We start from the raw sequence: 22,284 nt of genomic DNA, 5'->3' as shown, positions 1-22,284 counted from the left end.
GTAATGAAGACAAGACCATTTTTACAGCTCTGCTGACTGATGAATGCAGCTCTGAATTTAAATGAGCTCTCTTTAGCAGTAACTGTGTAGATGCAATAACTGTGCATGTGTGTGCACTTCGGATACAACTTCTGGAATATCCTGGATGGCCTTTTGCCTGGTCTCTTGTGCTTTATTTACACTCTTCTGTATAAAATTGACTTTGGGGAATTTTTCTCCCCTTTTTCAAATGGAGATTTAAGCAGGATTTGAATAGTTTTTAAATTCATCTGTGTTGATTCAGACTTTTAAGCTTTAATTTTGAAGTACCTTAGATCTCTTTAAGGCAGTAGTTTAAGCCCTGGAGGAATCTTCCCAGTCTCTTTGAGACTGATAAGTTCAGTGCTGTATTTTCGTGGTTTGGAGCATCTTTTCTATGAGGAAAGTCTGAGAGCTGAGACTTCAGCCTAGAGAAGAAAAAGCTTAAGGAGATATTTTTGTTGTGTACTGTTGATGGGAAGGAATTAATTGAGAGAGACAGGCTCTTAATGGTGGTATCCAGTGACAGAACCAGAGGCAATGAGCACAAACTGAGACACAGATGGTTCCCTCTAAACATCAGGAAACACTTTACTGTGAGGATGACTGAGCACTGGCACAGGTTGCCCAGAGAGTTCATAGGTTTTTCAGGGTTTTCATTCTTTGAGATATTCAGAAACTGCCTGGATACAGTCCTGGGCACCTGACTCCAGGTGACCCTGCTTGGACAAGATGATGTCCAGAGGTCCCTTCCAGGTTAGCCATTGTGTGATTCTGTTTGTGTGCCTCAGGGTCTAACCCTGTGCCTGCTCGGTCACTAACATCTCCCTTCCTCATCTTCGCTTCAAAGTTCTGAAATAAACAGTAAGACTTTGTCCCAGACACTGTGACCAGGACAAAGCTCTTCCCCCTTCTTTCCCCCATCAAAGTATCCTTCCCAGATACATTTCATTAGCTGTACATGTCCGTTGTGAAAAGTTTTGGAAATTTTGGAAGTGAAAAAAAAATAATTATGGTTTGTCTTTGTATGTATATCAAATACAAATATATCAAATGTGTATGTCTGAATGTTTTTATCTATATATAATATACTTTATAGGAGTCTGATATGAAATCTGTAATCATAATACTTTGATTACTGTAACAGTAGTACCAGTATCTTTAACTTGTTTTGTGACTTATTTTGTTCACTTTTTTCTTTTTATGTGTGTGTGTGCTTTGCCTTGCAGAGTTGGAAGAATCCCGGGATTTCAAGTTTTGAGTAGCAGGCGTCTTGCAAGATTACCACACCTAAACTGAAAAGGCAAATGCAGCTCTGAGTACCAGATTGATGTGTGCACTGCGTGTACATGAAAACGCACATGGTTTTGTCATCACGTAGACTTGCTCTGGCACATTCCTGCGAGCTTTGCAATTGATGAAAATTAATTTGAGAACCAGATGGAGCACCTTCGCAGCACAGGAATCAGTAATCCATGGAGAGGCACCTGCCAGTAATGTTCAGCTTTCCACAAGGTCTTCACGGGTGAAAAAAGTTTGCAAGAAGAGAAAGAAAAAACACTCTGCGCAGAAAAAGCCTAACGAATACCTCCACAATCTGAATCAATAGCTGTGAGGGAAACAAAAAAATCAAGAGGGCAGAGGAAACTGGTTTAGTTCTAGCAGAGGAATAATGTATGGTCTTCAGCATGTTTTGCTTTGGGCTCAATAGATTGTGAATGGACGAATAAATTGTGACCTTCTGCTGAGTAATGATGACTGGAAGTAAATAAATTGAGGAACTATGGGACAAGTCTGGGCATTGAACTGAGCAAGCCTCGCCGTCCTTCTTGAGTTAACCAGGTCATCAAACTTGCATATTCTTTCTCCCTCTCCTTTTTCCTCTTTTCACTTAGTGTGGTATAAATACTAGCTAATTGAGCTCATAAATGTTACTCAAATAAAACGATTGGAATACTTCATATGTTTCCTTCTTGTACAGCTGCAAATGTTGTTTCTGGAACTATGAATCTGTGCTGTAGACAAGCATCAAGAAGGAAAGATGCGATCAAACAAGCAAGGAAAATACCTAGAGGAATAGTGAACCCAGGAAGTCAGACTTTTAATGCTGCTTCTCTTTCTTTTTTAGATGATTATCTTTCTTCCTTCCTTGAATTTTAGAAGATTTTGAAAGAGTGCTTACTTGATGTGCTTTAATTCTGGCATTTGTTTTTTATGGTAGAATGAAAAGTCTGTGATTCCTTGTAGCAGAAAAAAAAAGGGAAAAGTAAAGGAAAAACAGCTTGACATTTTAGCCTGTTTCACAGGAGAGAGAACTTCATGGTTCACCTGAGGCAAACTTATCCACTTTGAAAGCTAAAAGCTTTAGAGCATTTTTGATTCTGCTATAAATGAAGAGGGGGTTCTTTTTCATTCGTGTGTGGCAGCAAAAAGTGGGAAAGCAGGCAAGATAGCGTGATAAACAGTTCAGGCTGTGTTGGGTCTCTGGTGGAAAAAAAAAGTGCTGCGATGAAAATTGGATTGGCTTTGGATTGCAAAAACTTTTGAGTCCAACGAGTGGTTCAGTACCAAGAGGGATTTCCCAACTGGCCTGGCACACCAGTGCCTGCACAAGTTCGGGTCTGTTGTTTCACACGGTTTGTGTGCCTTTTTTCCCTTTATGCAATCTCTTTCAGCTTTAGCAGCAGAAATACATCAGATGGAAAAGACATGCCAGAGGGCAGCTTGGAATGGAGGAATGTCATATATATACATATATATGTATGTGCGTGTGTTTAAATTTCTGCAACTGAACTTTTGAAGAAAATCTGACTGGAGGAAGTTTTAAAAGCCTTAAGTTACTTGAAACCTACACATTTGCAACTCTTTGTCTCTGGAATTGCATTACGCTAAACTGGAATCTCAGGCTGTATAAAGATTATATCAAGTTGAGCAAAAAGATGACTTAACCATTTCTTGAGCGCCTCTTATGAAGTAGCTGTTTCTCCAAAGGATAAGTGCACCCCACTCTACAGACTCAGAACAAAAATGAACCCGAATTTTTTTTTTAAGTGTTACTTTTTCTTAGCCAACTGCCATCATCTTTTATAGAGGAATTTTTCACTATGCATTTGGTGGATATTTATAAACACTGACCCCATCCTCCTCCCTTTCAATGATCTATCCCAGGTCAGTCTTACCAATAAAAAAAAAAAAATTGATTTAAATTTTGTGCACTAGACATATTACTTTCTTATGTCAAAAAATAAAATATTTAAAAAGCATGTTTGCAGCAGTGGAACATGGGCCTGTTCTTTGCAGCGATTCCAACATCCTCTGCCTCTCCTGGAAAGGCAGGGTCCCCAAAAGTGAGAAGGAGAAACCGGTGTGCCGGAGGCGGTACTATGAGGAAGGCTGGTTGGCTACAGGCAATGGCAGAGGAGTTGTAGGCGTCACTTTTACTTCCAGCCATTGCAGGAGGGACCGGAACACCCCTCAGAGAATCAACTTCAATTTGAGGGGCCACAACAGTGAGGTAAGCAAAACATGTGTTAGACTCTAAAGAAAATGATAGCTATCTTTTTTTCAGTATTTCTGCTTGAAATTTGACAGAGTGGTATGTAGGAGGCTCAAGATTAATCCAACTCTGATTTGGGTCAGTTGGAATTTTTCTTGTAAATTCAAACATATAAGACTGATGGTGGGAGGTTCTCTGGAAATGTGTCTGGTTTTGGTTTGGCCTACTTTCTCCTTCGTTCCCCAGCACCTGCCAGTTTCCAGGCAAATGCAGTAAGTGCATGTTAATGGAAGTTTAAAGTTGTGATAGTCGACTGCTTTCACACAGTAGTGAAGTCTGGCCTAGAAGACAAATGGAAAAGCAGGGGAATGGGAGAAAAGCTTGGTTGAAGTCTGCTAGATTTTCAGAAGCTGTGGACTGGAAGGATCTGTGACAGGAGATAGCTGTTGTGTCTGGAAAAACTCCTCATTTTGTTAGAAAAAAGGCCAAGTGTGACTTCTCAGAGAAATGCTGAGGTGCCTAGCAGTAAAGTGCTGTAACTTCAGTGTGCAAGGCGTTGTCCTGAGTACAATGATGCAAAAAATTTTCCGTTTGTGTTTTCCGAAAGGCATAAATCCATTGGTATAAACTGATATTTCAGCTGTGCTTTGTCATCTTCTGGCACCCATGTCTTTCTCTGTGAAAGTGCAGGTGATGCCCTGTGGCACATCAAGTGTCTTAGACAACAGGGTGGGCCTGGTTTGTTTCTCCTTTTTAGTTAGGATGTGGTTGGATGTGCTCTTTGAGAAGAATCTGTCCAAATCAAAGATTTGCTGTTAGGTTGGTGGGTGGAATGACATTTTAAGTACTGAAATGAAAACCAAAGATACAATGTGGTTTTTCTTACCTCTTCCACTATTTATTGGGTGGACTCTGGGAATATACGTTGCCCTTTCAACACAAGCTGCACCAAAGTTTCAGAAGGGGGTAGTTTTAGTTCTTGTGTAACATTAATGACAATCCTCTTTTAAGGAAAGAAGGGAGCAGCCAATAGTCTGAAATAATTGCTTCCACATGCTTTGTGTATATGGAGGTGTGTGGGTGTATGGTAAATCATACAGACTACATCTATATGTATAGATGAAAGACAGATTCATGTGTATATTTGTATCAGGTTCATTCAAGAAAAATTACAGCCACGTTTTCCCAAAGGGAAGAGTGATGTTTGAATCCAGCATTTTGGTTTGAATGATATCTAGTTGTCGGTTTAATTTTCAATTACAAATTGCATTTTATTTTTTAAGTGTGTGACACAATAATCACTTTTCATTTCTCCATATTTTGTTATCTGACTTTTCTGTGAACCTGGGCACTTGTTTTTCTTCTTTTGTGTAATGCATGTTTTGGGAACAATATAGGAAGTGCTGTTTACAGGAATGTGAAGTCTTATTGCAGAACCTGGAAATACAAGACTAGGTTTCAGTATGTGCCCATTTAGGTGGAGAAGATGCTCATGTGCATGCTGCCCTTTGGGTTTGGCTAGTTTTGCTTTATTTACTCAGTTGGCCATTGTAGTCTCTTTCTGGTTCACTGCGTCATTGCTGTGTGGATTTAGCTGTGCTGTTTGCACATCCTTTCAGCTAACAGGGATTGGCATGAGAGAGAGACTCAGAATGAAATTTTTCCGTTTAAATATTTTTTTTGTTGTTGTTGTTTGGGTCAAGCTTGTCATTAACAAAGGGTTGTGTTCCTGTAAGTAATCCTCTTGATAGCAGGAATTGTGTCAGTGACCAGAGTAGAGACTGCCAATTTATGTCTCCGTAAAACAAAACTGACATGGTGAGATACAGCTGAAGGAGAGAAGTGGCTTTAGTGGAACTAGCTTTCTGTGATCAGTCTGTGGCTGCTAAAAGATTTTTCCTACTTTTTTTGACCATCACTGTAAGTAAGGGTTCCTTCTTATGAGATGATGTGTTACACAGCACTCTTCACCAAGCTTACTGAATTTAATCCTTTTATAGGAGAATCCCACTGATTCGGATAGGAATGTTGAAAATATCAAGTTGAATGGCCAGTGAGATTTTTTTCATTAGAAAACGCTTTTTTCTCCTGAATCTGTCTGCTGAAAGATTCTTGAAAGAAAATACTGAACAGCAGTGTTTACTGCTAATATTTGCATAAGAAGAAGAAAATGTTTTGTTCTCCTATTTTCCTGATAAAAAGCAAGCCAACAACAATGTTGTCTCTGCTGTGTACCTCCATTCATAATAGAAAATGCTGATTTTGCAAGCACATCCTGGTATGCGTGTCTGGTTAAAGCCACGTTTGTTGCACAGAGTGGGCCCTGAGTTTGGGATTGGCTTAAAACTCATAAGAGTCTCTTTGATTCTCTGACCAGTTCTAGAAGTGTATTGTGTTGTCTTGTTCCCAGAAATGGTGATTTATACCTATTTAATAGTTGATTTATAAATGGTGATTTATACTTACATTTTTCTCTGGGATAAACCTAGGGTGCCAAGTGAAGTTTATTGCTTTTCAGTCATACAATGCTACTTCAACATTAGTATGCATTCAGTTATCAAGTATAAAATGCTGAAATGAACAGAATGGAAGAGTGACAATATAGAAGCTAAATGCTTTCCATTTGGGCTGTAATTAACAATATGCTGTGGGCAGAGCACTACATTGTATTTCAGTTTTAAAGTGAAAATCTAAAAGAAGAGATAATGTGGCAGCGCTGTGCTTCTGGCAAGAATGTGAGACTATTTTTAAGTGAGTCAGGAAAGTGAATGCTTGTGATGTATTTTTGCAATCTTTTTATGACTGCTGAAGAGATTCACTGAAATCTTTTTGGTGTATTTTCGTGACTCTAATAACATGCCTGTAGCCTATCAGAACAAACAAGAATGAGGAATCCCCAGGACTGAATTACTGACATGCATATTACAGTGCTGGATTTGAATGACTCATCGTGTTGAACAATAATTTAGAATTAAAAGTGTTGTAGTGTGAGCCACACTTGTGTTTCTCCAATTGCTTTGTAGAGTTTGCAACAACCTCTTTTTTTTCTTTTTTTTGGTAGCTATAAGGAGAATCACAATTAAAATAAGCATATTCCCATTTATTCTGTGGCAAGGGCTGAAAATACTGCATTTTGTGATGCAAAATGTGTGACCAGTAGGCTCTGAAGCATGCCAGGCTGAGTATTTTTTTATAGTGCCACAGAGCTAGCAGCTTTCAGCATCTGATCCATCTTGAGTTTTTGGGGGAGAGATTTGCAGAGGGCTCTGTGAGAGGTCATTGGAAAAAAGCCCAAACTTAATTTACGAAGCTTCAATTAGCCTTATAGGGATTTTCCTTCCAGTGAAATATTTGTAAGGTGTCTGCAAAACTAATTGGTTGGATGGTACCATTGTAAGTGTTTCTTCTAACGGTTTCTGTTGTGTCTAGTATATTAAGATGGTACCAATTTTTATGGCACTTAATGTTTCTTAAATTACTAGTGCTTAAAAAATGCTTTGCAGGTGTATGTTTGCTTTTGACTTGTGCTAACTAAAAAGACATCTTTGATATATTTAATGAGATTCAGTATGCTAAATGCTAGACTGAAGCATAAAGTATTACAAGTATATGCAAATTAGATGCAGTGAATTAAGTAACAAGCTGAATACATTATTGAGCATATATAACTTTTTTTGCTGTAAAGATAAAGGAAATTATTTATTTACATTTGTTATTTGAGTGTTCCAATTACTTGTCTTCAGCTGCAAAAAACCCACCCTGTTTCATTTAGCACACGTTTTAGTAGATAGGGATGTAAATGTATCTCAGCTGGACTGTCAAATGAATTAGTTACAGCTTTTCAAAGGAGCACTGTCCTTTTAAAAATATTCAATCCATGTTGGTTTTTATACTACATTAATTATGGAAGTCTGTGCAGATCTTGGTTTTGTTTTGATTTAGAGTAGAAGGAGCTTAAAAATGTTTTTTCCCCTTTTAAAAAGAAAGAAAGCTTTTCTTTATCCTGTCCCATTTTTTGAGGTTGTATGTGTCTTGCAGAGCAGATTTTTTTCCAGAAGTCTATTGCTTGTTTAGGAAATAAATTTTAAAAACCGAAACAAAAAAGCCTTTTCAGTAGTGTTTCTTGGTTTATAGTGTCATTGGTGAGAATGTAGAAAAACAGTACAGGAAAATGTTTGTTTGTTTGTTTGTTTAAACTTTGTTTTAATGTAACTGGCATTGGAATGTTAAATGTGATTTTTATTCTGATTCTTGGACAGAAAAATTGAATCAGCACGTGACTCTTTACAGTATGGATCCCTTGTATCAAATGTTGCCTTCAGACACAGCTGGAACAGTTGTTACTGGTGAATAATTTAAAAATCCTGAGGTAGAACTATGCCATGATGATACCTTTTGGCTTTAGAAGCCTCAGAGGTACAAGATATACACTGTTGTGAACTGCAGTGGTACTGCAGATCTCTTTTCTGTTTTTCTGTCGCTGCACAGAGAAGACAGGACATCTGTTGGCAGAAATGCTATCTCTTTGTTACAGCAAGTTAGTGTAATTGGAAAAGACCGACAAGCTTTTAGGTATACAAGGTTCTGAAGAAGGACTTGTGTTTCTGAAAGCTTGCGTAGTTTTTACATCCCTCCTACCTGATACAATGCTAAATCTGTCTACAAACCATGCCCTTCCTCTGTCCTTAAACTATTATGACTACAGAAAAATACTGCTGCAGAGAGAGACAGAACTAGCGGGAAGTGACTTGCAGGACGATAGGTCCTGTCCCTGGCTGTGCTGGCTCCTTTGCATTGGTGCTGTGACTGGTGTTGCCGGGCTGTTCTGGCTGCCTGTTTTCAGAAAGGACAGACACGTTGGGCTTTCATGTAGGCTCCTTATTGCACCTTCTTGAGCTGTCTGCTCTGCAGTTAGTCTGGCTGCTTGAGTGCTTTTATTTCTTAAAGCAAATATTAAAAGAGCCAAAATAAATTTTAAATCTTTTTGATAGTCTTTCACCAAGCTTTTCAACCTTTGCTGAAGTTTAAACATGCTCCAGGGCATGCAGAGGTGTCTTTCGTAGCCTTCTCTTAGGTGAATTGATAAAGAAAATAAATGGAGCGATAAATTGGAAATGATTCATCCTTTTCCCTTAAATGACAAATATTAGTCTCGCTGTTTCCTATTTCTATGCCCTTGATCAATTTGCAAATGCCCAGGTGTGGCCTAAACTTGTGTCCCAGCACACCTTCTGTGTATAGAGTTTGTTCACTCGAAGAACTGTGACCACTTTCAGTGAGTCTTTTCCTTTTTCTTTGTGGTGCTGTTTTTTTCCAGCCACAGCCAGCTCCTACTTTCACAAATATTTTTGTGCAAGGCCTTTTCTGTCTGTCCATTTTTCTCAATTGCCTCAGAAGCCCAGCCTCTCTGTTCAATGATTATTCTTATGCAGTTGTGGCTTTGAAGCAAACCATCCAATGTTGCCACAATTGTTGCTGAGTAATGAGAGTTGGTAATGCTGCATTGATCTGCTACTTGGAAATTGCTCTTGTAGGTCATGCAGCAGTTTGTTTCCTGCAAAGGTTAGGTCATCAGCTTTGGAAAATTTTAAATTACAGTTTTTCTGGATTGTAGTAATAAGTGTCTAGATAATTACCCCAAAAGCTGGCCAAAAAAAAAAGGAATATATGACTTGAAAACAATACTGTTAGCTTTTAAACAAAACTCATTTTATTTGTAAGTGGGTCATCCATACAGTTTCAAGTTTTATCATACCATAACATGTAGCTAAAGTTTTGTTGTTAGATAATTCTACTCAAAAAAAATCTGAGGTGGAATCAAGCTCACCTATATCAGAAATTACCCCAAGCTTTTATTCAGAATATTGCTGAAAGATAGCAACATGAATATTTTAAGATAATGATACGCCTGGGGGAGATTTCTTGCTTTTTGAATTAGGGTGAAGATACTTTGTTTTCCTGTATAGAAGCAGTTGTTCCACATGATAATTTACGTGTTCAAGGAAAATAAACGCATTTTCTTTAACAAAAGCCTAATGATGAGGACCTATTGATGTACTGAATAGATGATATTACTCACCTATTAGAGAGTGGATACCTAAGCTTTGAAAATGAGCACTTTCTGCTCATGAGTAAAGTGTTCAATAAAGAATTTAATATGAAATTCTGAAGGCCTTGTATGGCATACATGTATACTGAGCCTCTGAATAGTGGAGAAATTAGGTTTTATGATAGCATTTCTGAGCCATAATAATCATTAAGGACACTGCCTTGGTTTAAACGGTTCCCAGAGGAATTAATCAAATTAAAGATAGTCAGAACAGATAAGATACCCATTACAAACTATAAACATTTCACAATATAATTGAATGGAGAGTACCAAGTAACTGCTTGTCAAGTGTAGCTAGAACGTAGTGGATAGACAAAAGATTTTTTTACAGGCACTTATCCTTGGGCAACCAGCATTTCTGCATTAATAGCAGTCCTTTGTGAACATGCATGAACTTCTGAGGGAGTTCTCAGTATCCTCTTTGCATTAGGAACTTCTTTAAAGAAGTTAATCCATCTGTATAATACAACCATTATGGGAAGTAGTGAAAATGAAGTTGAATTGGGGAAATTCTTGTGCATTTTCAAAAAGAAATGCTGGTTTATGGTTTTCATCAGAATTGTGATATTCCAGTTCTAGAATAACGTGACAAATTTGTATACTGGAAAATAGTATCCCTATGCATTGATTTTTTTCCTTCATTTAAAGGGAAAGAGAAATGTGTATAGATGACTTTACTAATGAAGAAAACACAGCTTTGTTTACCCTAACCAGAATGTTGAGCATGAGCAAGCAGTGTAACCCTTACTGCAAAGAGGGCAAATGGTGTCTTTGGTGGCATCAGAAGTATTGCCAGCTATTTAAGGGAGGTGGTCCTGACCCTCTGCACAGCACTGGTGAGGCCACACCTGGAGAATCATGTTCTGGGATGGGGGTTCCCCAGTAAGTGTGGTCGGTGAAGGGCCACAAAGATTATTGAGGGACTGGAGCACCTCACCTGTGAGGAAAGACAGAGAGCTGTGACTATTCAGCCTAAAGAGAAGCTTCAGAAGAATCTTACGAATGTATGTAAATACCTGCAGGGAGGGTACATAGAGGATGGAGCCAGGCTCTTTTTGATGGTTCCTAGTGGCAGAAGTTAAGGGCACATACTAAACTGCAGGAGGTTCCCCATGAACATCAGAAAATGTTTTTTTTACTGTGAGGGCAGGTGGCTTAGATAGCCCAGAGAGGTTTTGGAGTCTTCATCCTTGGGAAAATCAAAAGAGCCCTCTGAGCACAGTCCTGGGCAAGCAAATCCATGTCTTGAGCAGAGAGCTGAGAACTTCCAGAGGTTCCACTTCAGTCACTCTGTGAAATCTATTTGTAAATCTGAGCGAAATCTTTTGCACAAAAATTGGTGAAGCAGCATCAAAAAAACAGCTCTTGAAGGCAGGCAGGAAGTGCTAAGTATACAAAAGTGTGGAGAGAATCCATTCAAATTTGACTAAAACGAGAACAAACTGATGTGCTAGAAAGAGGAGGATTTTTTTTTTTTCCTGAGGAGGAATCCAGATGGTTTTCCAAGTAGTCAAAGAGTTGGAGAGCATAGCCAAAATCCTCATGCAGAGTTACAGGCAGAGGTTATTAAAATGCAGAAGAAAGTCAGGCTGCTGGATGTGAGAGTGACTTCATAAGAGAAAGGGAATTTGAAAAGGAAAATTGTCATTGAGCTGAAGAGAAGGAACTGTTTAGATGCACAAATCATGGTGTTTGAAAAGTTTTAGAAGCAGCTATGGAATGTGAGTCTGTTGTAAGCTGTAGAAACCTACAGCCCTGCTTCTAACAAAGTGATAAAAAATGCTAAATGTAGACACTGAAAGATCAGACTTCTGGAGGAAATTGTATCACAAGGTAGCAGTGCCCCAGTTACTGAGTTGGCTCATTTGCTTGAAAATGGCAAGTAATTGTTTCATCAGGGAAAGACAAGGCAGAACTGTGAAGAAACCTGCAACAGCAGCTGCACACTACCTGGGTGAGGTGTGTACATGCACCTGCCCATGTGCAGGAGTGACAGGTGCAGCTGGAGTGCAGCCAGCCTCAGAATGTTGGCTGGATGGAGAATGGCACTGGCTTTTGTGAAGCTGAGCAAACATGTGGGGGATCTGGCATGCACTGACAGTCAGCAGAAGGCAGCAGTCAGTTCCACAGATGTACCTTCCAGAGGATAATGGCCAACAGCAGAAGGCTGATCATCAGCAGTATGGTGATGTCCTGTTAATGTCTTGGGTGGTGTCCTGGAGAGGGGGCCAAATATAAGCACCTGCAAGGGATATTGGAGAAGATGGGAAAGAGTGAATATTTCAGTTTATTAAAGAAGAAATCCAGTCTTCTGAGTAAAGTGACAAAAAGAGAGTTCTTCCACCTAGGGCAGAGACGGCTCTAAAGCCTCGAGCCTGAAAGAGCTAGAGGGGCTTGAGTTTCACAGGAAAACAAATTCCACCTAAAGGAATATCAAGGCCATTGTTCAGGTAGAGACACTACAGAGAATTATGTCGGTGGAAAAAAAGCTAGAAAGGAGACTCAAAAATCTTGATTATTTGATTACAAAGTACTAAAAATGGGAATATTTAACATTAAGCTGCACCAGGGGAAGTTTAAGTTAAACAACAGTAAAAAATTCTTCACTGAAAGAGTGATTGGGCACTAGAATCATCTGCCCAGGGAGGTGGTAGAGTCACTGTCACTGCATATGTTTAAAGAAAGACTAGACGTGGTACTCAGTGCCATGGTTTAGTTGATAAGGAGGTTTTAGGTTATAGGTTGGACGTGATGATCTCAAAGGTCTTTTCCGGTCTAGTTAATTCTGTGATTCTGTGTGATTTGTAGCTTCCCTAATGAGGACCTTTCTTGAGGAATTACCTTATCTGTCAAGGGTGCACATGTGACGATATCCCAGAAGGCTGTTTTGAGGATACAGTGGGACTGCTTTCTGATGCTCTGCTTTGGGTAAGGGGAGTGTTGATTGCATGCTAGAGAGCTTAGTTTGTAAGGGATACAACAGGGCATTTATATTAGCGCTATGGTAAAGAAAAAGAGCCTGTTTCTTCTTTCCCTTCCCCCAATTTTCATTTGGTCCTGTGCAATATTTTTTTAGCCTGATAATATACAGATATCCTGCTCTTCAGTTGAGCAGTTTCCTATGAGCATACGATGGAACTGTGGTTCCAGCTGCTGCACAGAAGTGAGAATGTCAAATGCCTCATTAATTAATAAAGGGTGTTGCTGTGGAGGGAGTTGTGTTTATTCGAAGGAATAGATGCTCAGAATGTTTAGTTCCTTGAAACAAGGTGTCCTGAAAGTATGCAGAGGATGAAGTGGCTAAGAAAGTCTGCAGTTTGATGGTAGCTGTCACTTCTTGTTCTGGTAATATCTTGAGCTAGGCATATGCTTGATAACCTAAATGGGACCAGTACTGAATAAAATGTATGAAATGGAAGGACATTTGATGTTCTTCCATCCGGGCTCAGATTGCTTTACTGTATAAAATGAGGCCTTAGAATAAGTTATGTTTATTGGTATCTAAGATAAATGTTTTCTCATGTACATTATCTTAGCAATTCTACTTTTGCCCAGAAGATACCCCATTGATCACAGATGTTAAAGCAGGAATTACTGTTTTCCTGTGAAAAATCATCATCTACGTGTTTCATTTACATTTCACTGCATTTCCAGCATTCTTACTGTTTCCAGAATAATACTCTCAGTGGTTTCTTCAGATTTAGTAGTCCTCCTACTAACTAGAGATTCCAGACTCTGCATTTCACTTGTGAGAGAAGTCTGGTGTTGTTAGGTTTCTTGAATATTAGCAATAATTATGCAAGTTATAAAAATGTAAACCAAGGCTTGTTTGTTGAGAAGTACCTGTTGGCATATACACAGATGTTGTTCTTGTTTGAGGGAAATCAAAAATCTTTGGAAGCAGTGCTTCAAATTAAGAGTTGTTCATAATGATAGAATTTGTCCTGCCCTAAGTTCTTTCTCCAGAAGAAGCAAATACAGCAGGGAGGTTAACAAATTAGATTTTGATATTGTCATTTTCATACATACTACTAATGAAACCAGTTATACCTTGTTATTATGCCCTATGGCTGCCATAAAGTTTTTCTGTTGAATAAACAGATTCAAATTAGATTTTGACACAGTGTTGTTATGTATTATTAAAGGGCCTGTCTGAAGCTGCTGTTTCTTTGGGTTGGTTAATTGTGGTAAGGGTTCTAGTCCCTGCGATTACTTCGTAGGTGTTAAAACTGTCCTCCCTCAGCCAGCTTCCTCCTCAGTTTCTTCGGAGTGGAGAAGTGAGATGTAGTTGTGATTACACTGGTCAGGGAGATGACTGTGTTTACTGCAAGGCAGTGGGTGTCAGTAATGACAGGTGTAGGTAATTTTTCTGTCCTGAAGGTCATGCTGCTGACAACTAAGATGAGCCATTTAAAGCATGAAATGGGAGAGATGCTTCTCTAAAGCCACGTGATCCTACACTACCTTTCGAAGCAAATATGTGTAATTTTGTTTCCAAACATACAGAATATTTTCATAATACCTTGTTCACATTTTAATTGCTCTTTCTGCAGCTTTGATGCATAATTGTGACAATAATCAGAAAAGGTTTGCCAGACTTGAAAAACTTCCGTCTTGTCCATAAGACTGGAAAGCGCAGTACAAAGAACTTGTATGATATACACTAGGCATTTTATCACTTCATTTGAGATTTTTTCAATGTAATTTCGGAGCATGAGACTTCTATACTTAGATGCACTGAGGTTTAATAGCATGTGTATCTCCTGTTTGAAAAGAAAAAGACAGACTTAAAAGATTTTAAACTTGATGAGTTTGAGCAGCTGGTTTTTAAATTTCTTGCGGCCTTTATATTTGTGATCTTAAGGACAGAAATTTGAAAGCTGTTTGGTAGTGAAGGCACTCTATAGTCTCCTAGGTTGTTTTTTCTAAAACTACTAGTAGTGTCAGAAATGCCTTGTTATTAAAATTGCATTTTTAAACTATTGGTGCAAATACTGGTAGCAACTGAACTGCTAGTTTTACTTTTACTCACTTTATAGAAATTGTAAGCTTTCCAGTATTATTATTGTGCCATTGAAAAATAGATAGTATTACCTGGTGGACATCCATGAGTACTTTTACTAGCATTTGTTCAAGCAGAGGTTTTTACTTACTTGATGTAGGCACTACTATGAAATTATTTTCACATTAAGTGATAGCAGCTTTTGTGAGAGTAGGGAAAGAGCTAAGAATTTAGGAAGAAGTGGGAATGAGCCTGAAGTGTAGATAGGATGGGGGTTTTTGGGACTGTTTGGATTCAAGATGCAGGAATACCTGGAGGGAATAGGTGGCAGAGAAGAGGGCAAGCCTGCCTGCTGCTTTTCTGATGTGGCTTTCTGCCAGGCCTTGGGGTTGGACTTACGGTTGTGATGTCCTGAATTTGTAAGCAGCCATCAGATGTGGTCACAAATCTTCATCCTCTGCAGTGAGTGATCCAAACCAGAGATGACAACTTTAATAGCTGTTAGTCAAACGTAGATAGTAGATATCAGTCCTGCTCATTGCTTTGTGGGTTGATGGTGGATGTCAGGAGCAACATGTAGGTTTATCCTACTTCTTTTGTAAAACTTGAGCAATTTGTCAGACAGCCATTGTGTATCAGAGAGAAAGATTGAGCTATCAGAAGTTATGTAATGTCAGCATTAGCTGCAGTTGATTTACTGTGTCAGTTCATTTCTTTGAATGTGTTGGTGCACACGCATTGTGATTCAGTTTTCAATTACCTGAACACATACTCTTTTTTTTTTTTTTAACTCCTTGTCATTCTCTTCCATTCAGTGCCTGTGTAGTGCCTGCAGATGAGGGAAAGTTGCCCAAACAAGTTCCATATTACTTGTTTTGGAAAGCAAGTAAGTATGCAGTAAAGGGCATGAAGAAGAACAAAGTCTTGATGGTTCAGCAGCTCAGTGTTGCTGTGAAGGACTTTTTTTTTTTTCCACATAGCTTTTCATCATAACCTGGATGTATCTCTCATTTTCTGAAAAATGGTAGTTCAGATTTTTCTATCTTTGGTACTGTGAAGATGGATCAAGTAATTTTCATTAAATGATCTGGTACTATAATTCTATGCAGGTAGCCACCATTTCTTGGCATTTGTCTTTGTCAGTTTAATCTTGATATTCTTCTGAGTATCTGATTTCACAAGCCAATTTAAAAATAAATTTTCATGACTCATCTTCAGAGTTTGATCATGAGTAATATTTGACCCCCACTGAATGTGGGCACCAGTACAGTGAGGTTTTTTGCTATATATCTAGCTAATCTTGAGGAATTCCTCAATGGACAGCCTTCAAAGCTCAAAACCTAGGTGTACAGCAGTCAGACTAAGGGGATGTTTAGCTTACATCCAGCTCACTGTGATTCAGTCAGTTTGTCAGCTTAAAAGTCACCTGTTCTGAGCTTTAGAACAGTTGTAATGATGTGGATTGTGCCCAGAGGATGGATAACATGATTCGTGTCCATCAGAGGTTTTAATAATTGAGTTCACTGTTGTTGATGATAACATTAGTGGTGTGAGATCTAACGTGTGCTTGTTAAGCTTGACTTTTAAAAGTATGCTAAAAAAGAAGATAATCTGTGGTGTACTTATATGCTGCAGTGATTATTAAGACTGAGAACCACAGGTATTTGAGTCTGAAGCATGGTATGTGACTCCCTTGGGTAGGCATGAAAGCTAGAAGAAAGGCAGATAGTAAATGAACTTTCTTATTGCCAATTAACTCCAGAATCACTTGAGAAATGATGAGAAATGATGGGAATGATGAGAAATGATAAGAAACTTGGCAGTTTATCAGCCAACTTACTGTAGCCTCACCGCTACAGCCAATACCTCAGTGGTTCAAAAAACCAAGTTGAGCTTTTAATCCTCATCGGTAATCGAGGTTTTGTAGGTTAATGTAGGTTTGCTCTCCTAGATTATCTGTTAAACATGGTATTTCAAACAGGTCTAAGTGTGTTTAATGGAACATACTGTTCATTTATGAATAAACTTATTCTTTTTGTTGTGAAAGAATCAAAATGTTACCTTTCTCTTTCCTGTGATAACTTCAAGGTGGCAACTTTTTATCTTGAATGTCAGTGGAGGTGAGTTTTGAATACACACAGGAGCAAATTCACTGAGTAAACAGTTGCTACTGTTAAATGAATCAAACTTAAGGCTGCATTTTCTAGTCCTTACATTGCCAAAATGAGGCAGAGGCCCATAAAATAACCTGCAGAGGGTGCCTGAATTGTACTGGAGGCTTTAAAAAGAGGGTAAAATGTCTTAAAATTATTTTTATGCTTCCAGGCTGTGGCACAGAATGCTTTTTCAGGTTCACTGTCCAATGTGATGATGGCTGATTTTCCAAAAAATTTTTGCAAGTGTTCTTTAGCAATGACAGTTCCATCATACTGTGCTGTAGCACTCATGGGTAATTTCTGTCAGTGTAGATTTAGCTACCATTCTTGTGAAATGGAAATTTTCCCTAATTGAGAAAGATGGGTTATTATTTTTTAAATATTCGTGAGGATGGCACAGCTTTTAGTGGAACATATTAGATTCTGTAAAATTTTAGTCTAATCTGTTTATAGTGACAACTTTGTTTGGGGTTTTTTAGAAATTGAAAGCATTTGAACTTTTCACTTAAAATACAAAATAACTTTTGAAAGCCATTTACTTGCTCCTCTTCATCTTTGTATTTCTGCTTAAAAAAATACTCTGCTGCTTTCTTCATTCACTGTTTGGGATGAGTAAGGAAGGGAAGCCTTGGAAACACTTCATATGAAATTGAAGACACAGATTTTTATTTCTGTGAGCCAATAATAGTTGAAGATAAGAGGCTTGTTTTGAGGATTTTTAATCAGCTGAAAAATTTTGGAGCAACTCTAGTCACGACAGTCGCAGAATTGTTTGATGGAAGACTGCTCACCAATTTGTATTCATTTTTGGGTGGTTATTAGCAAGCTAATAACTCTGGCTGCTCTTTTGAAATTTCCTGTCACTTTGTCATTGTTCTGGAAGCAGATGAACAAATGTCTTATTCAGGCGTTAAGAGAAAATTGGGTGCTTTGGCTTCTCCTCGGCCACGTGACTGGACTTTTGTGTGGGGCACTACTGTGATGTCCTTCCCAGGACCAATAAAAGTTCACAGGTACCTTGCACCAGTGGGTTGTGTTTGTCCCTGTGGTGGAAGTTACCTGAGCAGGAGCTGGAGAATGGGCTCATGACAGTGCTTTTCTGGTGCTCCATATGTGGAGCCCAGGTGCTTTGTCACAGCCCTGCTAAGGAATGAGGTCTGGCTGCCTTCTCCTTTGGGTTATACCACCAGTGATGATAAATTGGTGTGCCTTACACAGCTGCAGGAGCCACTGCACATCTACAATGTTGTAGGTAGCTGGAGCTGATCTGTCCCTGGAGCCAGGCTATCCCTGAAGCTGGAGCGGAAGCTCTTTGTTTGCTTCTCCTCTTCTGCAGGGCTTTTTTTCAGTGAAAGATCCCAGCAGTAAGCAGCCAAATCAAGCTACAGAGCAGAAAAGATGGAGACAGGATCTCTCAGTCACAAGGATGTCAAACCAGGTGACATCAAAAAGCTGTTAAAGCTTACTAGTATATAACAAACTCTAGTAGAAATAGAATGCTGGATCTTTTAGAATATTCATATATTTTATGATTTCCCTTTTATAAACAAAGCTGTATAACAAAGTGCTCCTGGGTCCTTTCAGATGAAAGGCAGTAGATAATGGTGTCTTTAGATTTTACCTCTTGTCTGGGCCTGTGAATTCATTTATCAGTGAAATGTTTTATTGAAACAAGTCTGTTCTTGCCTTTGTATGGTATGAAACCATTTGAATGTCATAGTTATTTATTTCAGATCATTTATTAAGTTTCCTGTTGAGGCCTCTATGGCCTGAATTAAAACACTAAAATGAAATCTCTACATAAAGCTGCCAAATAAAATACATAGCCAGGCAAGATTAAAAATAAATAAATAAATATATAAAAATCAGGCAAGAGGTCTGTCAGGCTTGTCCTTGTGCAAACCACCCAGAAAGGGATTAGTTCCCAGTTACTGAAAGGAATGAAAAAACATGGGTAGCAGATAAAAGCATAGGGAGGGGATGCAAAATAGGCAAAAATAGCTCAGTTGAAATAAACAAGAATTGCAGAAAAGGACAAGAGAAGTGCACTCTGAAAAGTAACACAAAAATGTGAGTTGCTACACAGGAGTGGAACTCATGGTGCAGTGGGGCATCCTGGGCCTGGGTCTGTTCCAGAGCAGGCAGGGTACCTTGCTGACATGCAGACTGCAGTTTGGTTTTGCCTGGCCCTTTCAACCTGCCCATGGGTGATCAGCTGCAAGAAAGGAGATGGCAGTGCTCATAGAAGTAAGAAAGCTGCTTTTCCGAAATGTGAGTTTGCTTACTTTGCTTGGAATTGGTGTATTAGGACCCTTATCCACCCATTAAACGCAGAATACTCAAGTAGTTCAGTATTTTGTAGAATGAAGCCCAGAAGTGTAAAAAGATGCATCCTTTTGAGGTTTTGGATGTTACTGGCCTGGGTGATACCTTCTTGCTGTCTTTCCCAAGGAAAGCCTTTTGGAGCCATCAGAATGTTATAGGCAAGTGAAGATCAACCACAAGGGCTTATTTAAAACATCCTGGTTTTTACAGATTTCTCCATAAATGGCTCTTCCTTATTATAAGATAATTTAAGCAAAATCTGTGTTGCTGCCATGTTTATTAGCTGAACTGTAATCCTTTACGTGTGCCAAATTATTGTCTGCAAACAGCTTAAACTATTGAGGGCAGAAGAAAAGTCTATAACATGACTTAGTATTTTGGAAGGGTCCACCCATGCTCTCAGCTCTAATTTTCAAAACAAATACACCCTGAACATCATGCTGTGCTTTTATTATACCTTCTGGCAACCTGTGATTGGTTTCTGCTTTGCGTGGCTGCCACTTAATGGTATTATTGATGGGGTTTTTTTTCCACGTGGCCCTTTTAGATTTTTTTTTTAAATGGTACACATGAACAAATGATGATGATGATGATAGCAGCAATAATAATAACAATAACAACAATCATTGTCATCATCTTTAATTTCACTGCTGCTTTTTCTCAGGTAACATTTCTGTGATTTTTCTCTTCCTGGCCCCATAAAGTTTCACCCTTTTTCTTTCAAAGTATTTTAATAATTAAGTTACCATCTTTTGCCTTTTCTTCTTTTATTCCTTTTGAATCTCTTTATGTGAAATCAATGTTTGTGAAAAGCTAGAAATGCGACTATTCTGAAGAATAATCAGAGAGATAGATACCAGTTAGAGTGGATATGCAAAAATATGACAGGTGCAAGAATTTTCTCAGCCTTTAGGGTTTATACTCACCTGTTGCCAGCGGTCCTGGTGCAACCCCTAGTGCCAGGGTGGCTTCTGTGTGGCATTCCCTATACATCAGGATCAGGAGCACTTGTATATTGACTTCTAAGTGAAAGATTTCAGTCATTACTGTGCTCTAAGAGCAGAACTGAAGGCAGTCTGCAGGTGACTAGAAAGATGCCATGAATTCTTACCTACAGAGTCGTGTATAAATTGGAGAAATGTAAACCTTCTGCTTGTTGACCAATATCCAAGAGTTGTTATATACAGTGTGGCTGAAGGTTTATCAAGTAGGGAGACATTGCAGATTTCTGTTTGTCCTTACTAATGTGTGATTGTAAGTTAAAAATAGAATGGCTGTTTTAATTTGAAACGTACATTAATTGAAATACTTAAAAAACAGAGTAATAATTTGTGTTGTATGAAGCAGAGCTCTGACTCTGTTGAAGCTTTCTTGGACACTGTAGTTGTCTTTGTCAGTCCAAACTTGTCATGCCCTCTTCATTGCAGCTTTAAATGGATCCACAGATGGATACTATGCCCAGATATTCAGGGGTGCAGGTAAAAGGAGTGTGATCAAAGGAGTCTGCTTTACACCCTTGTACGTAATCTGCTGTTTAACACTTCTCAATTCTTGTTCTTCACTGCTTTACTGTCAGACTTTTGACGGAAGTAATACCAGTCTACTGTAGTACTGGTTTTACGGTTGAAACAATCTTCTGAACTTTCTGAGAAGATGCTGTTTGAAAAATGGAATAATTCTTTCTTTCTTTTTTAAATCTGTCATTAACCACTCTTGAATTTTGCTTTTCTGTTTTCCTAGTATTTTTCATTTTGAAACTAAACTCTTCAGCTTAACCTCATTCTTAGTGCTACTTTGTCTGGCTCATCTGACTCCTTGTCTTAATTACATCAGCTCCAGACCCCATCCGTATTTCTGAAATGGCTCAGTCCTACTTTCTGTTGTGCTATTTAGGTACCCTCTGCTTAATTGTTTGGGCCTGAGGTTTCTGCCTGAACTTCATGGTGTTGAGATAATTTAGCGAGTTCCACAAGGTCTTCAAGTGTTCATTGTGATTGAGATTTGAGCATTTGGTCTGGTGAGGCTCTATGCTGACCTGTTATAGAAACAGAAGTATGTTAAGCTGCCTGTGTTGTTACACTAGCTTGCTTATAGATATACTGCTCAGTGTTCTTAAAATGTCCCTCGGCAGAATTTTAACTTTATTATACAGTTGAACTTTTGATGTGATGAGAAAATTAAAGATATTTAAAACTTCAGATATTGACCTTTTGAAAACAGGAGTGAAAAAGAAATACAGAGCAGATTTTGCCAGAGGCAGAGAGAGAGAGAGAGAGAAAAAAAAAGGTTAATGTTGGCTCTGGCAATTTTTAGAATTAATCCGAAAATAGCATTAATAATATAATTAATTGTCACTCATTTGAGACAGGACAGTATGAAGTTTTACATGTTAAAAGCTTTGTCCACAGTGGTTGATAGCATCCATAGAGTTTTAGATCAAACATCCAGATGGCACAGTGTCCTGTCTGGTAGTCAACACACGGGAAAGAGTTTAAGCACCAGTAAGCTCATAATTATGCTTTTCTGAAACAGATCCAGGAGTCTGCAGCTCAGGAGCTCTCTGGGCCAGGTACACAGGCTTTGTTCTTATGACTGCTGTGAATTTATGTCCTTATGACTTTCTTTTGTGAATTTGCCTTACTGCTGTTTGCATCAAGTGTAAAAATTTGACCCATCCTGTATAGTGAATTGTAGAATTTACCTATGGGTTGTGTGCAAAAAGTATTTATTTTGTTTGAATATCCGTACTTCAGTTTTTGTTCAGTGATCTTTTTTTCTTCTGCAGTGGAAAAGGTCGTAACAGTTGTTAATTATTTATTCCATGCCACTCCGGTAACTTGTTTTCCTGATTTGAATTATGCTAGTCTATTGCTCATACAGAATCTAATGTACTCCTACATCTGAATCATGTGGTTTTTCCCTGTTCTGAGTGTTTTGAAGTTGATTTATATGCGTTTTGAGACTAGAGAAACAACAGCTACGCATAGCAGTAACGAAAACCCGTACCGTGGCATAATGCTGCTCTCTGTTTTCACTTTCTCCTCCACCTCCTTGCAGTTGCTAATGAAGGCCAATGTAGTAATGACAATTGCCACTTGTTATAGTTAGGGCTGATGTGTTTCTTTGAAAGAAAGCCTAGTGGGGAACATTTTAACTGGTGACAGATAGAGGACCTGAC

At 38.6% G+C, this 22,284-nt stretch overlaps 1 protein-coding gene across 7 annotated transcripts in view; it reads left to right on the top strand.

The window, feature by feature from the left end:
* Window positions 1–22,284, top strand: part of TULP4 (TUB like protein 4) — a 159,202-nt gene that overhangs the window by 31,477 nt on the left and 105,441 nt on the right. For all 7 annotated transcript variants that reach the window (XM_066179023.1, XM_066179017.1, XM_066179019.1 and 4 more), the window contains one exon: window positions 1,248–3,532. In XM_066179023.1, coding sequence (XP_066035120.1) covers window positions 3,281–3,532 — 252 coding nt within the window. In that variant the 5' untranslated portion in view covers window positions 1,248–3,280. The remainder of the gene's footprint in view (window positions 1–1,247; window positions 3,533–22,284) is intronic.

This window comes from Chamaea fasciata, unplaced genomic scaffold (genome assembly GCF_029207755.1).
Source record: "Chamaea fasciata isolate MVZ Bird 193981 ecotype frontalis unplaced genomic scaffold, bChaFas1.0.hap1 SCAF_3, whole genome shotgun sequence".
In the NCBI taxonomy this organism is placed as follows: Eukaryota; Metazoa; Chordata; class Aves; order Passeriformes; family Sylviidae; genus Chamaea; species Chamaea fasciata.
The sequence above is the reverse complement of the archived record's forward strand: the minus strand, read 5'-3'. Positions and strand labels throughout refer to the sequence as shown.